General features: G+C 36.6%; 1 protein-coding gene across 1 annotated transcript in view; it reads right to left on the bottom strand.

Annotated features, from left to right (window-relative positions):
* The window catches only part of gbe1b (glucan (1,4-alpha-), branching enzyme 1b), a 188,468-nt gene that overhangs the window by 73,060 nt on the left and 101,031 nt on the right, over window positions 1-14,377 (bottom strand). Inside the window, exons 11-12 of the mRNA XM_067450980.1 lie at window positions 11,466-11,576; window positions 9,511-9,682 (exon numbers count right to left, since the gene is read on the bottom strand). Coding sequence (XP_067307081.1) covers window positions 9,511-9,682; window positions 11,466-11,576 — 283 coding nt within the window. The remainder of the gene's footprint in view (window positions 1-9,510; window positions 9,683-11,465; window positions 11,577-14,377) is intronic.

The following is a 14,377-nucleotide window of genomic DNA, read 5'->3' as shown; positions in this document are numbered from 1 at the left end:
AAGAGTATTTTGCAGATTTGCAGCAAGAAAAACAAATCTTGAGGCATGGACACGACGATGGAATTTGAAACCGACATTAGCTCATTTAAAGGTGGTCAGATGTGAATAGCGGCCCTTCAAAGCGCCTGATACCTTGAAGTCTCAAACCCGAAAGAGCCGGAGTGCTGTATTGTGGCTCAGACCTCATGCTGGCAGATGAGATTCCCAATTGACACACACACAGAAATTCAATGCCAGGAAAAAGAGTGTGTAATACTGTTAGAAAAGAAGCAGAAGGTGTAGTCAAAGCTTAGTGTTTGCTTCGTCATGGTGAAGTGCTTCAAAGTCAGTGTTTGATTAAAAGTTGGATATAAAGCTAGGGGAAAAAACACCCCATGGTCAAAGTTATACAGCTACGCAATTCAGAGCTGATTTAATAGAAACAGATGATGAAGTGTGCTTACATAACTCTACTAAATCAGCCTCTCAAGTTCAAATCCAGCTCTCAACATTTCCTAGTCCTTAATCTATACTCTCCTATACACCATATTAACCCTTTCACACATCAATTTTAAATATTCTGGCTAACCCCAGGACAACTGTTATTTAGAATGTATCACTTTATTGTTTCCATGGTGACGCGTCATTGCTTGTCATTTGACACACCACAGTCACAATAGTGACTGACTCTGCTTAATGTGATTTATTGAATTGTAGATGCACTTCAAATAATGTTTAGCAGGAGCGTTTCTAGGATTTTCATTTTAGGGGGGCTCAGCCCCCAGTGAGGGATAGGCCTGTAGAAAAAATGGTAACACTATCCAAAGGTCCAAAATTGCGCTATTAACTAATAGCTTACAAACATGCATACCCAGAAGATATTGGCTGTTTATCATTACTTATAAAGCAAATATTAACACCTTACTGCATGGCTACTGACTATACATGCATTAACCATACCCAATAATGTAAGGCAGTTTAAAAGATCCCAAATGTTAGGGGGGTTTGGGGGCATGCTCCACTGAGAAAATTTTGATTTCTATGATCTACATATATGCATTTTAAGATGTTCTGAAGGCCAAAAAAAAAAAAAAAAAGATAATATCTTAAAAAAAAAAAAAAAAAAAAATTATATATATATATATATATATATATATATATATATATATATATATATATATATATATATATATATATATATATATTTATTTATTTATTTATTTATTTTTATACAGGTCCTTTTCCATAATTAATTTCCATTATTTTCCATAATGTAATGATATAAATTAAACTTTCATATATTTTAGATTCATTGCACACCAACTGAAATATTTCAGGTCTTTTATTGTTTTAATTAATACTGATGATTTTGGCATACAGCTCATGAAAACCCCAAATTCCTATCTAAAAAAAAAATGCATATTTCATCCGACCAATAAAAGAAAAGTGTTTTTAATACAAAAAGAGTCAACCTTCAAATAATTATGTTCAGTTATGCACTCAATACTTGGTCGGGAATCCTTTTGCAGAAATGACTGCTTCAATGCGGCGTGGCATGGAGGCAATCAGCCTGTGGCACTGCTGAGGTGTTATGGAGGCCCAGGATGCTTCAATAGCGGCCTTAAGCTCATCCAGAGTGTTGGGTCTTGCGTCTCTCAACTTTCTCTTCACAATATCCCACAGATTCTCTATGGGGTTCAGGTCAGGAGAGTTGGCAGGCCAATTGAGCACAGTAATACCATGGTCAGTAAACCATTTACCAGTGGTTTTGGCACTGTGAGCAGGTCCCAGGTGCTGAAAAACCAAATATTCATCCCCATAAAGTTTTTCAGCAGATGAAAGCATGAAGTGCTCCAAAATCTCCTGATAGCTAGCTGCATTGACCCTGCCCTTGATAAAACACAGTGGACCAACACCAGCAGCTGACATGGCACCCCAGACCATTACTGACTGTGGGCACTGGACTTCAGGCATTTTGGCATTTCCTTCTCCCCAGTCTTCCTCCAGACTCTGGCACTTTGATTTCAGAATGACATGCAAAATTTGCTTTCATCCGAAAAAAGTACTTTGGACCACTGAGCAACAGTCCAGTGCTGCTTCTCTGTAGCCCAAAAGTGGTTTGACCTGGGGAATGCGGCACCTGTAGCCCATTTCCTGCACACGCCTGTGCACGGTGGCTCTGGATGTTTCTACTCCACTCAGTCCACTGCTTCCGCAGGTCCCCCAAGGTCTGGAATCGGTCCTTCTCCACAATCTTCCTCAGGGTCCGGTCACCTCTTCTCGTTGTGCAGCGTTTTTTGCCACACTTTTTCTTTCCCACAGACTTCCCACTGAGGTGCCTTGATACAGCACTCTGGGAACAGCCTATTCGTTCAGAAATTTCTTTCTGTGTCTTACCCTCTCGCTTGAGGGTGTCAATGATGGCCTTCTGAACAGCAGTCAGGTCGGCAGTCTTACCCATGATTGCGGTTTTGAGTAATGAACCAGGCTGGGAGTTTTTAAAAGCCTCAGGAATCTTTTGCAGGTGTTTAGAGTTAATTAGTTGATTCAGATGATTAGCTTAATAGCTCGTTTAGAGAACCTTTTCATGATATGCTAATTTTTTTAGATAGGAATTTTGGGTTTTCATGAGCTGTATGCAAAATCATCAGTATTAAAACAATAAAAGACCCGAAATATTTCAGTTGGAGTGCAATGAATCTAAAATATATGAAAGTTTAATATCATTACATTATGGAAAATAATGAACTTTATCACAATATGCTAATTTTTTGAGAAGGACCTGTGCCTTGCGAAAGTATTCGGCCCCTTGAACTTTGCGACCTTTTGCCACATTTCAGGCTTCAAACAAAGATATAAAACTGTATTTTTTTTGTAAAGAATCAACAAGTGGGACACAATCATCAAGTGGAATGAAATTTATTGGATATTTCAAACTTTTTTAACAAATCAAAAACTGAAAAATTGGGCGTGCAAAATTATTCGGCCCCTTTACTTTCAGTGCAGCAAACTCTCTCCAGAAGTTCAGTGAGGATCTCTGAATGATCCAATGTTGACCTAAATGACTAATGATGATAAATAGAATCCACCTGTGTGTAATCAAGTCTCCGTATAAATGCACCTGCACTGTGATAGTCTCAGAGGTCCGTTTAAAGTGCAGAGCATCATGAAGAACAAGGAACACACCAGGCAGGTCTGAGATACTGTTGTGGAGAAGTTTAAAGCCGGATTTGGCTACAAAAAGATTTCCCAAGTTTTAAACATCCCAAGGAGCACTGTGCAAGTGATAATATTGAAATGGAAGGAGTATCAGACCACTGCAAATCTACCAAGACCTAACCGTCCCTCTAAACTTTCAGCTCATACAAGGAGAAGACTGATCAGAGATGCAGCCAAGAGGCCCATGATCACTCTGGATGAACTGCAGAGATCTACAGCTGAGGTGGGAGACTCTGTCCATAGGACAACAATCAGACGTATACTGCACAAATCTGGCCTTTATGGAAGAGTGGCAAGAAGAAAGCCTTTTTTTAAAGATATCCATAAAAAGTGTTGTTTAAAGAGTGCCACAAGCCACCTGGGAGACACACCAAACATGTGGAAGAAGGTGCTCTGGTCAGATGAAACCAAAATTGAACTTTTTGGCAACAATACAAAACGTTATGTTTGGCGTAAAAGCAACACAGCTCATCACCCTGAACACACCATCCCCACCGTCAAACATGGTGGTGGCAGCATCATGGTTTGGGCCTGCTTTTCTTCAGCAGGGACAGGGAAGATGGTTTAAATTGATGAGAAGATGGATGGAGCCAAATACAGGACCATTCTGGAAGAAAACCTGATGGAGTCTGCAAAAGACCTGAGACTGGGACGGAGATTTTTCTTCCAACAAGACAATGATCCAAAACAATATCTACAATGGAATGGTTCAAAAATAAACATATCCAGGTGTTAGAATGACCAAGTCAAAGTCCAGACCTGAATCCAATCGAGAATCTGTGGAAAGAACTGAAAACTGCTGTTCACAAACGCTCTCCATCCAACCTCACTGAGCTCGAGCTGTTCTGCAGGAATGGGCAAAAATTTCAGTCTCTCGATGTGCAAAACTGATAGAGACAAGCAACCCCAAGCAACTTACAGCTAATCGCAGCAAAAGGAGGTGCTACAAAGTATTAACTTAATTTTGCACTCCCAATTTGTCAGTTTTTGATTTGTTAAAAAAGTTTGAAATATCCAATAAATTTCGTTCCACTTCATGATTGTGTCCCACTTGTTGTTGATTCTTCACCAAAAAAATTACAGTTTCAAATCATTATGTTTGAAGCCTGAAATGTGGCAAAAGGTCGCAAAGTTCAAAGGGGGCCGGATACTTTCGCAAGGCACTGTGTATATATATATTATATATTATATATATATATATATATATATATATATATATATATATATATATATATATATATATATATATATATATATATATATATATATATATATATATATATTAGTGTTATTATATTATATTCAGATTAAGTTGGGGTAGGATTTAAGTACAAAAAACTATTGTGGTGAACTTGACAACTTATTAAGAAAAGGAGACAACTTCCTTTTAAATTCAAAACAGACAACAGTCCTTCAGGCCTGCTGGTCTTTCAATTTAAAGCACTATTCGAGAGCTGCCCTTGAAACAAGGTTGTCTGGAAAACCATGCAGCCATTAGCATACGCAAACACTGAGCTAGATGAGATGATCCTTTTAAAATGTGATTCAGGATTAATCCTGATGACCTATAGCTGAATCACATACAACCCTGCTTTCAGAGACCAATTAGTTTAGTATTTTATCCTCCCCTTCCATCTTACACAAACACCACACAAATTTAGAACTGAAAGCAAGTCTACTCTTAACGTTAAATAAATCTATAATGGAAAATACAGTTTCTGGGGCCTTTATCATGACAAATATCAAAACAGGCCAACAGTCATTTGTTTAGGAAATGACTTTGGACTTTATGACTACCATAAGCTCCCAGCCAATTACGCTCATTCCCCTATCTCTCTCTCTCAGCATTTCAGGTTTGAACATTCTTTGTCTGTCTCTTTTATGTTTTATCCTCTGTTCCAGGTCTGTCTTGGAAAAACAGGGGAGATTTATTCATTATCTGACAAAAACTTAGATCTATATATTACCATTTTACTGGGTTACAAAAGTTTGCATGAATTGTATATTTCCAAAAGTAAAGTGATGTAAAAAGCTCACACAGAAGCCGTGTTCAAGGAGCTTTCTGTTGGTCAAAACAATGAATCTGCAAGACCAACTTGAATCCGTTGCAGAATCTTCACAGGAAAATCTCACACACAATTCCAGATCTTGTGAATTTCTATTGAAATTACTGGATTTAGTCCGTGAAAAATAGCTGAACAATGTGACCAATTTACCCTTATTTAAAAAACTGTTTATACATATTCCAGGTTATTGTGCATGACTCAAAATCTTTCTTCGGAATGTAAAAGTTTACGTAACTACTAGAAATATGATGCGGGGTAAACCGGGTTTCAAATGCCATTTCACATTCATTTGTCTGCCTAACCAACCAATAGTTGGCCTTTATAGTGACACCTACTGGGACGGATGCATGGAATTTTGTCAAGAGTGTCAAACAGAGACACGGGTGGTGGACCTCAAAATGCTGCCATTGACCTACCTTATGTAGCACACAACAGTAGAATAAGACCAATGATATGACTGGGGGTTTTGTGAGTGTATGTGATTTTAAACTGTGCCAAAAGTAGAACATATTTATTTGTGTGTAGGTGTACAATTATTAAGTAAACATTTACATTTTAGTAAGTTGCACAAGTAAAAAATGACAAGGCATTCAATTATTTGAAATAATCACATGCATAAATAATGTTTATTGATTATCTGATTACCTCTAATATCACGGCACCTGTTAGTGGGTGGGATGTATTAGGCAACAAGTGAACATTTTGTCCTCAAAGTTGATGTGTTAAAAGCTGGAAAAATGGGCAAGCGAAAGGATTCCATCCATTAGACGATCCATCACAGCCCTGTCAAAGCATCAGATCATCTCCAAAACTGCCGTTCCTGTGGGGTGTTCCTGGTATGCAGTGACAGTGGTCAACCGGCGACAGGATCACAGGAGGCCAAGGCTCATTGATGCACATGGGGAGCAAAGGCTGGCCCATGTGGTCCGAGCAAACAGATGAGCTACTATAGCTCAAATTGCACAAGAAGTTAATGCTGGTTCTGATAGAAAGGTGTCAAAATACACAGTGCATCATAGTTTGTTGCCTATGAGGCCACATTACAGCAGACCAGTCAGAGTGCGCATGCTGACCCCTGTCCCCTGCTGAAAGAACCAACAGTGGAGTCGGCATATTAGCATCAAAACTGGACCACGGAGCAATAGAAAAAAGTGGCCTAGTCTGATGAATCATCTTACATTGACACGTACCACCTACCTAAGCATTGTTGCAGACCATGTACACCTTTCATGGAAACGGTATTCCCTGGTGGCTATGGCCTCTATCAGCAGGATAATGCGATCTGCCACAAAGCAAAAATGGTTCAGGAATGGTTTGAGGAGCACAAGAAATGGTTTGAGGTGTTGACTTGACCTCCAGATTCCTCAGATCTCAATCCAATCGAGCATCTGTAGGATATTTTGAACAAGCAAGTCCAATCCATGAAGGCCCCACCTTGCAACTTACAGGACTTAAAGGATCTGTTGCTAACATCTTGATGCCTGATACCACATCACACCTTCAGGGATCTAGTAGAGTCCATGGTCATGGTCAGAGCAACAGGTCAGGGCTGTTTTGGCAGCAAAAGAGGGACCAACAAATATTAGGTTATGCCTGATCGGTGTATGTATTATAATTGTAAAAAATACAAATTGTATTATAGTTTAAAGGGTTAGTTCACCAAATAAATAAAAACTCTGTAATTAAATTCTTATCATTCATTCATTAAATGAAAAATCTATCATTACCCGCGCGAACACGAGTTGGAGATTAATATTGTGTAAATAAAGTAATAAATTGTTTTTTGGTGTAAACAAAGCACCTGTGTCACTTTATAAAACTGAGGTGAAACCACTTGACTCACATGGATTCATTTTGTGATGTATTCACTACCTTTCTGGGGCTTGAAAGTGGTAGTTGCGTAGCTGTCAATGGAGTAACAGACATCTCTCAGATTTCATTAAAAATATCTTTGGGTTTGGAACGATATGAGGGTGACAAATTAATGATAGAATTGTCATTTTGGGTTTAATTGTATATGATCTCAATATCTTCACTCAATGTTGTTATAGTACATTTTAGCAGGGCGTTTTATCTTAATGTTAATTTGACTAAATTCTTCAGCAGTTCTGACTAATCAAAAGCACTGTTTGACTACAGTTAGATACCGCTCTGTGGTATGCCGCTTCTGAAGGTGATCCAGAAGTTTTTCTCCATCTCTGAAAGTCAGGCGTACATTCATCTCACTCTCCACCTGCTGATTTAATGATGAAACCACTGAGCCGTTTCATTGCAGCCTCGCGAGTGTGTTATAATGTCTAGTCTCTGCCTCACAGCACTCATCTTCTTTCTGCATTGCAAACATGGCCGTCATCTCTTTGTGGCCTTTTACTTTGCAAGCATCTGCCACTAGAGAGTAAATAGATGGGCTTTGCGGAGTTGAGGGTAGCTCAAATTGATTTGCTTGCTCAAACAATTTGTTCTTGCTTTGCACTGGCTAAATGACTTCACAGCCATTGATCCATTGACATGACACATCGTCTTGTATTTACCATTTTGTTTGTCTTCTCGTTTTGGCTTATTGGTTATCTTCATTTTATAAAGACCATGAAAAGTCAACTTTAAAGGATTTATCAATTTATTATTATTTTGTTTTAATTAAATAAGCAATAAATGAGTCAGAAGCCTAAAACACCTGCTTGCTGATTAACTTGAAGCTTTTAATTTTTTTGTTGGATATTTTTATGTAATTTATTTCAGGAATAAGCATGTCTAAACTTGGATGACGCATAGTACTTAATTCCTGTTGTACTAAAAGTCCATGACGTCTACACTTCACAATCTCTTGGAGCTGAACCAAGTGTGTTTTCTTGCAAGCGAACATACCTGATGTCTCTTTACTTTCACAATCTCTGAGCCCTTTGGCTGTTAGAGGCTTAATCGACTGAAAAATATATATACAGCTGGGACACAACACCATTAGGCGAGTATTTTCACTCAGTAGACAAAAGCTTTTTACAGATATACTACAAGTAGAGAGTAGAAAGTTTCCGCATCAGGCAGTCCACATCTGTAGCTGTCATTACTCTTAGTGGTACTGGCAGAACAAGAACAGCAGTAAACAATAACAGACCTCCAGTGTGTATCATGGACGAATCTGCCCATATGCTCACAAACACAAGGTAATCTGTAAACACAAGGAAAAGTGTGTGCGTTGGGGTTGGGTGTGTGTGGGTTGGGTCTGTGTGTGTGTGTTGTGAATATAGCCTTGGCTGGGGAAATAGCCTGTCTCTTTTAAACTGAACCGTTCATTGGAGATTCATGCATGCAATATTGGTAGTTCATCGCCAGCACCTGGTCAGCAGGTGGGGCTAGTACACTGTTTGGGCTGACTATTGACCAACCACTTCCAGCTATAATTGACTACTTCATAAATATTACAAATAACTGATGCCAAGATGCCAAGCCAAAATAGAGCTATTAAACGGATGACAATGTTGATTGGAATGGAATTAAATGTGAAAATGGAGCCAGATCTGAATGTGAGCTTGCTAAAACAATGCCTAAAAAAGCTATTGTGCTAATGGTTAACACCATTGGAAACACATACAAATGTACTATGCAAACATCATGCAGGTTTCAAAATTGAAGGCATGTGTGAAAAAAAGTGAACAATAAACAAACAAACACAAAAAAAAGAAAAAAAGAAAAAAGAAAAAAGGCTGCCAAAACGATATGATCAGGTTTGCATATTTTGCCAAAATGAGGGACTAGCCAGGTTGGGAACAAATAATAGTTTGTACTTATTGATAAACGCATATTATTATAGATTATGTGAAATTATGCAGTATTATTTTAATTGTTGGATATTGAGGTGGGACAGGCCAAAAATCACAGAAGGAATATTTGCTGTTTTCAACAACAGCTCCATTTCATAAGTTTTATGTTAGACAATAGTTTATCAAACATAGCAAATGAATGTTAGGAAAATCCAGAGTACAAAAGAAACTGAGAAAAAAAGTACACAAACACGGCCCTTTTAAATCTAAAGATCAGAGAGAGAGAGTGGAAAAGCAGATCTAAATTACATGTTTTAACTGCAAGAAACCTTGACTAATATCATCAAACGACATTTTATGGTGTATATATATATTTTTTTTTTTAATATTTTTTTTTACGTTTCATCGTTTCACAGAGAATGCACCAACATCTTGCACATGAAAAATAAATGTGGACTAGTTTTTTCAAACATTCTGCAAGGACTCACCCATGAAGTTCAGGTAGCCCTCCCCTCCCAGGCTGTGGGTAAGCAGTCGGATCATCTTGTGGAGCTGGATCCCCCGATCAATAACGGAGTTCATTGGAATCAAAGAACTCATGTTGGTGTACATATCCTTGTCCATCAGCCAGAAGGCCAGCGTTTTGTCTCCCACCAGGGCCTGACAGGCAGATCAACAATGTGAGCATGAACGGCACATTAGTGAATTGTTTGCAGATTGATGAATAGCTTTTGATTGGTTGCTCTTGTTATGGGGGGGGGGGGGGGGGGGGGGTAACAACAACCATTTGTTTTGTACTAAAAACACAGCATATGGGAGCATAAAAAACAAGACTGAATACTGCTCTGATTTTAATGATGCAAAACTTCATGTTAGCATCGACTATATAACTGCACAATAGCTTAAATAGTTATTCTGTCATTATTTACTCACCTTCATGTCGCTTCAAACTCGTAAGACTTTCGTTCATCTTCGGAAAACAAATGAAGATATGTTTGATGAAGATTTATGTAACTGTTGACAGCTACACAACTGCCACTTTGACACTTAAAGTATATAAAACGAATTCATCAAGCGGTTTAGTCTAAATTTTCTGAAGAAACAATCACTTTGATGAACAGATTAAATGAAGTCTTTTCTTCACATGTAAACATTCATCAACTTGCACATAATTTCTGATAATCAGAAGCTCAAGCATGTTCGCTTGACATGCGAGAACCAATGAGGATCATTCTTGAGTTACGCAACATGTTTGATATCCAGAAAGAACCAATGATGATCATTCTCGTGTTAGGCAACACGTTTGAGCTTCAGAAAGAACCAATGAGGTTCATTCTCGTGTTAGGCAACGCGTTTGAGCTTCAGAAAGAACCAATGAGGTTCATTCTCGTGTTACGCAACACTTTTGAGCTTCAGCAAGATGTTTGTTCTTGCGCATCAAGCAGGTTCGGTTGAACTTCTGTTTATGTTCGCAGATCAATGTTTACATGTAAATAAAAGACTATATGATGAATAGATTTAAATTAAAGCCATCAAGTCTCTTCAGCAAATTTGGACTAAACTGCTTCATTCATATGGGTTAGTTTTACGATGTCTTGATGCACTTTTTGAAGCATCAAATTGGTAGTTGCGTAGTTGTCAATGGAGGGACAAAAATCACTCAGATTTCATCAAAAATATATCTTCATTTGTGTTCTGAAGATGAACGAAAGTCCCATGGATTCGAAACAACATGAGGGCGAGTAATTATCGACTGAATTTTCATTTTGGGTGAACTCTAATTCACGTAAAATATCCATAAACCAAAGTATGAGCAATAGGAATAGTGATGCTTGCCAACATGCTAAAATCATTCCATTGGACTTTATGTCTTCTGTCTTTTTTTTTTGGATTGGAGTGAGAAAAAGGATGAAATTAATCAGCTAAGAGGGACAAACTAGATCATGAAATGTTTTGGATTCGAACCACCATCACCTACATAAGCACCACAGCTCATTAAGTTGCAACCGCTGAGCCAAGGTCCCAAAATCCGTTAATATTTCAAGACACACCTGCCTATTTAACGAAAACTTATCTGCAATGCTAAAAAGTCGGTCTGTTGATATAGTGTCAAAGTAAAGTTTTACTAGTTTTAGCACGTTTTGACTCAGACTCACTCAAGAGTCTCATATTGAGTAGCACAAATCGTTATTCCCAGACCTTGGAAACAGAACGCAGAGGGGAAAACAAAGAGAACAAAGGAAGACAGGAGGAAAACAACAACAAACACTTCTAGTTGTGGCGTTAGAATGTGTACAAAAAGGATGGATGTGTTAATTTCTCATTTCACCCTCGTCCCTAGAGGACTACAACCTGTTTTGACATCAATTTCCATTCCCAATGACACATTGATTACATTTCCTTTAGTCCATACTGGAAAAATGAGGTATCCTGGCAGCAGTACCTGGTCATGGCTCTCGGCGTAAGCAATGCATTTCTCGCCGTATCTCCTGTTGGTCATCGTGAACACAATGTTTCCCATGTTCCAATCTTCATCCTTGAATTCCTTAAGGATCTGAGAAGAGAACGAATAAATAAATGCAAAACAAGTGAACGGAGAGGAGAAGAAACAATTATAAAAAACAATCTCAAGGGATTCCATCTTTTATTGTTCTCTAGTCAATTGTTCAGTACTTTGAGCTTAACATCCATGTCCACTGCTAGTCTAGCCAGAAGCCGGATTTCATTTTCATCTGGCAGCCTGGGCGCCATTTCTAAAGTATAAGAATCCATCATACTGCAGTAATGCACTCTACAGTGAGATTATGAAAGAGATTAGGACGATTATGTTCTTGTTTATTTTATTTGAGTAACATTGATTTTTTTTTCTCATCTCAATTTTCTGAGGACTGTTATTTCAGAGAAAATGTCCCCAACTAACTAAAAGTAGCAACGCTTCTGATTTAACTTTGCTTTTCAGTTGCCGGACAGCAGCTCAGTTGTTTTCAAAGCACAGTAGCTTTTCCAGTAACTTTTTTTTTTTCTTCAATGCGTAGCTGTGTAGAATGAACAAAACAATAGACAAAAGGCTAGACCTGAAATTGAGGTCACTTCAAACCTTTCCCTCTGCCATAGCACTCATATGTGCAATTTCAATATGCGCATATTCAATTTACATCCTACGTTATGCGAGTAAGAGGGTTGGTAGTGGCTCTTCAGAACAAACTTGATCTAAACAGTGCACTGTAATTTAAATATATTTCCTGAATAATGTTCTCATATTTTCTGGCTTATATATATATATATATATAATTCAAGCAATACAAGTAATAAAGAAACATACAATGTGAATATATAAAGAATTCCTACATTTATATTATTTAAATATCCCAAAATACAATTTTTAATAAAGCATTAAATAAATGTAAATAAATGATGCAAATCATAAAAGTAATAAAGAAATGTACAAAAAATAGATTACATTTTCCACAATTTATTCCATGAATATTATTTAAATTTTTCAATATACAATTTTTTGTGTGCAAATGTGTAAACCCTTATATACATTTTCCTAAATGTGTTCCCTGTATATTATTTACATACTAAATATGCTCATTTTAGTACATTATTATATAATTGAAATATATTAGCATATACCATACATATTATATATTTCCAATTCCCAAAATGCATTTCCTGAATACTATTTACATATTCCAATATACTATTTTAATAAACCTTTACATTTAAATAAAGTACAAATGATAAAAGTAATAAAGAAATGTGCAAAACATTTTAATATTATAATTTTTCCTTTTATCATGTGTACTCATTTTAAATATCAATATATATTTTCCTGAGCGTATCCCCTGAATATTGTTTATACTTAATATGCTGAATCTTAATACATTATATAATTGAAATTTTTAACACAATTATAAATGTGCAAGAAAAATAAATATTATACATTTTCCTAAACGCATTTACTATATATTATTTTCATATTTCATTATACTATTTTTAATAAAGCATTAAATAATAAATAAATAATACACATTATTAATAAAATATATTATATTATTAATAAAATATATATCCTAAATATATTCCAATAGAGTTATTGGTTATAAGTGATTAATAATAAAATGACAAATACAAATTTTGTGAAAATGTAAATGTGTAAATTATTTATATGTATTAATAATACACATTTATTTAGCATAATGGTTTCATTTATGTACCATATTTGAATGGAATTTCTTTTTTTTTCCTTTTTTTTTTTTTTTTTTACCATTTCCTGTTAAGGAAACCATAACAGGTGTCCAAGGAAACAGTTTCACCATAACAGGATAAACTGAAACGGTTAACTTGTTATTGATGATTAAAAAAATACTACTTTTGTATATAAATGTGAAGGATGCTTTCCCAAGGGCGCATGTAAATGTCATATTTTATGAATTTCTTCACTGAAATGAATTTCTTCATGGAAAGCTTACAACCTGCTATAGTTAAGTTTTGCTGAAAGATCAAACGACACACTTAGACTAGGTACAGTTGGTTATAAAACTAACTAGAACTTAAGTATGCAGTGGGACTTTAAAAACTGCTGGTGTATTGAACCTCATGAGGGTAAATGAAAGATTGATATCTTAATTTTGATATAATTAAGGTTCATCTTCCCATGAAAAAGTCATCCGTGTGATCATAACATCCAGTGCTGCACAAACCACATATATGGCGTATACCACATGGAGAGATAACAGGAAAGCTGTATGCTAATGAAAAGAAATGCTGTGAGGAAGTCATTATGGAGGCATCTGTCACCCATCAAATCTCTGCCCCCCTATGAATGGAAAGAGTCAACATCCTCTGCTCCTAAAGCTGAGACTTTTCTCACCACAATTCATCATCCAACTCAAACATCTCCCAACTTTACTATTCACCCTTAGCCCTGTGACGGTCTGTGCATCTCATCCTCTTACAGTGAGACTATATCACTGCAACAGAACAGAGATGTTCAGCTTGTGGGAAGACAGAAAAACTCAAACTGTGTCCAATACAGAATTCGAACACCTGTCCTGAAGGCAACTTTATTTAGCAAAAAAAGGGATGTGATTCAAAAACTTTTAGAGCGCAAAAATAAATAAAATTAAAGGAATTAAATTAATAAATTAATTAAAAAAGGTGTTTAATTGTCCTGAATGTGCACTTGTAGTGTACTTCAAACCTTAAAAGTAAATCTTGCAGATACAATAATATGCCTGATGCTACCGCAAGCACCACTAATAAAAGACCTCGAGTGCACTTAAAGAGTCACTGTTTAACTCTCTTATAATCACACTTAAGTACAGTGTTAAACAATGCACTTTGTAATAA

The sequence above is a fragment of the Pseudorasbora parva genome, chromosome 8 (assembly GCF_024679245.1).
Source record: "Pseudorasbora parva isolate DD20220531a chromosome 8, ASM2467924v1, whole genome shotgun sequence".
Classification (NCBI taxonomy): domain Eukaryota; kingdom Metazoa; phylum Chordata; class Actinopteri; order Cypriniformes; family Gobionidae; genus Pseudorasbora; species Pseudorasbora parva.
This window is presented reverse-complemented; position numbering and strand designations above follow the sequence as displayed.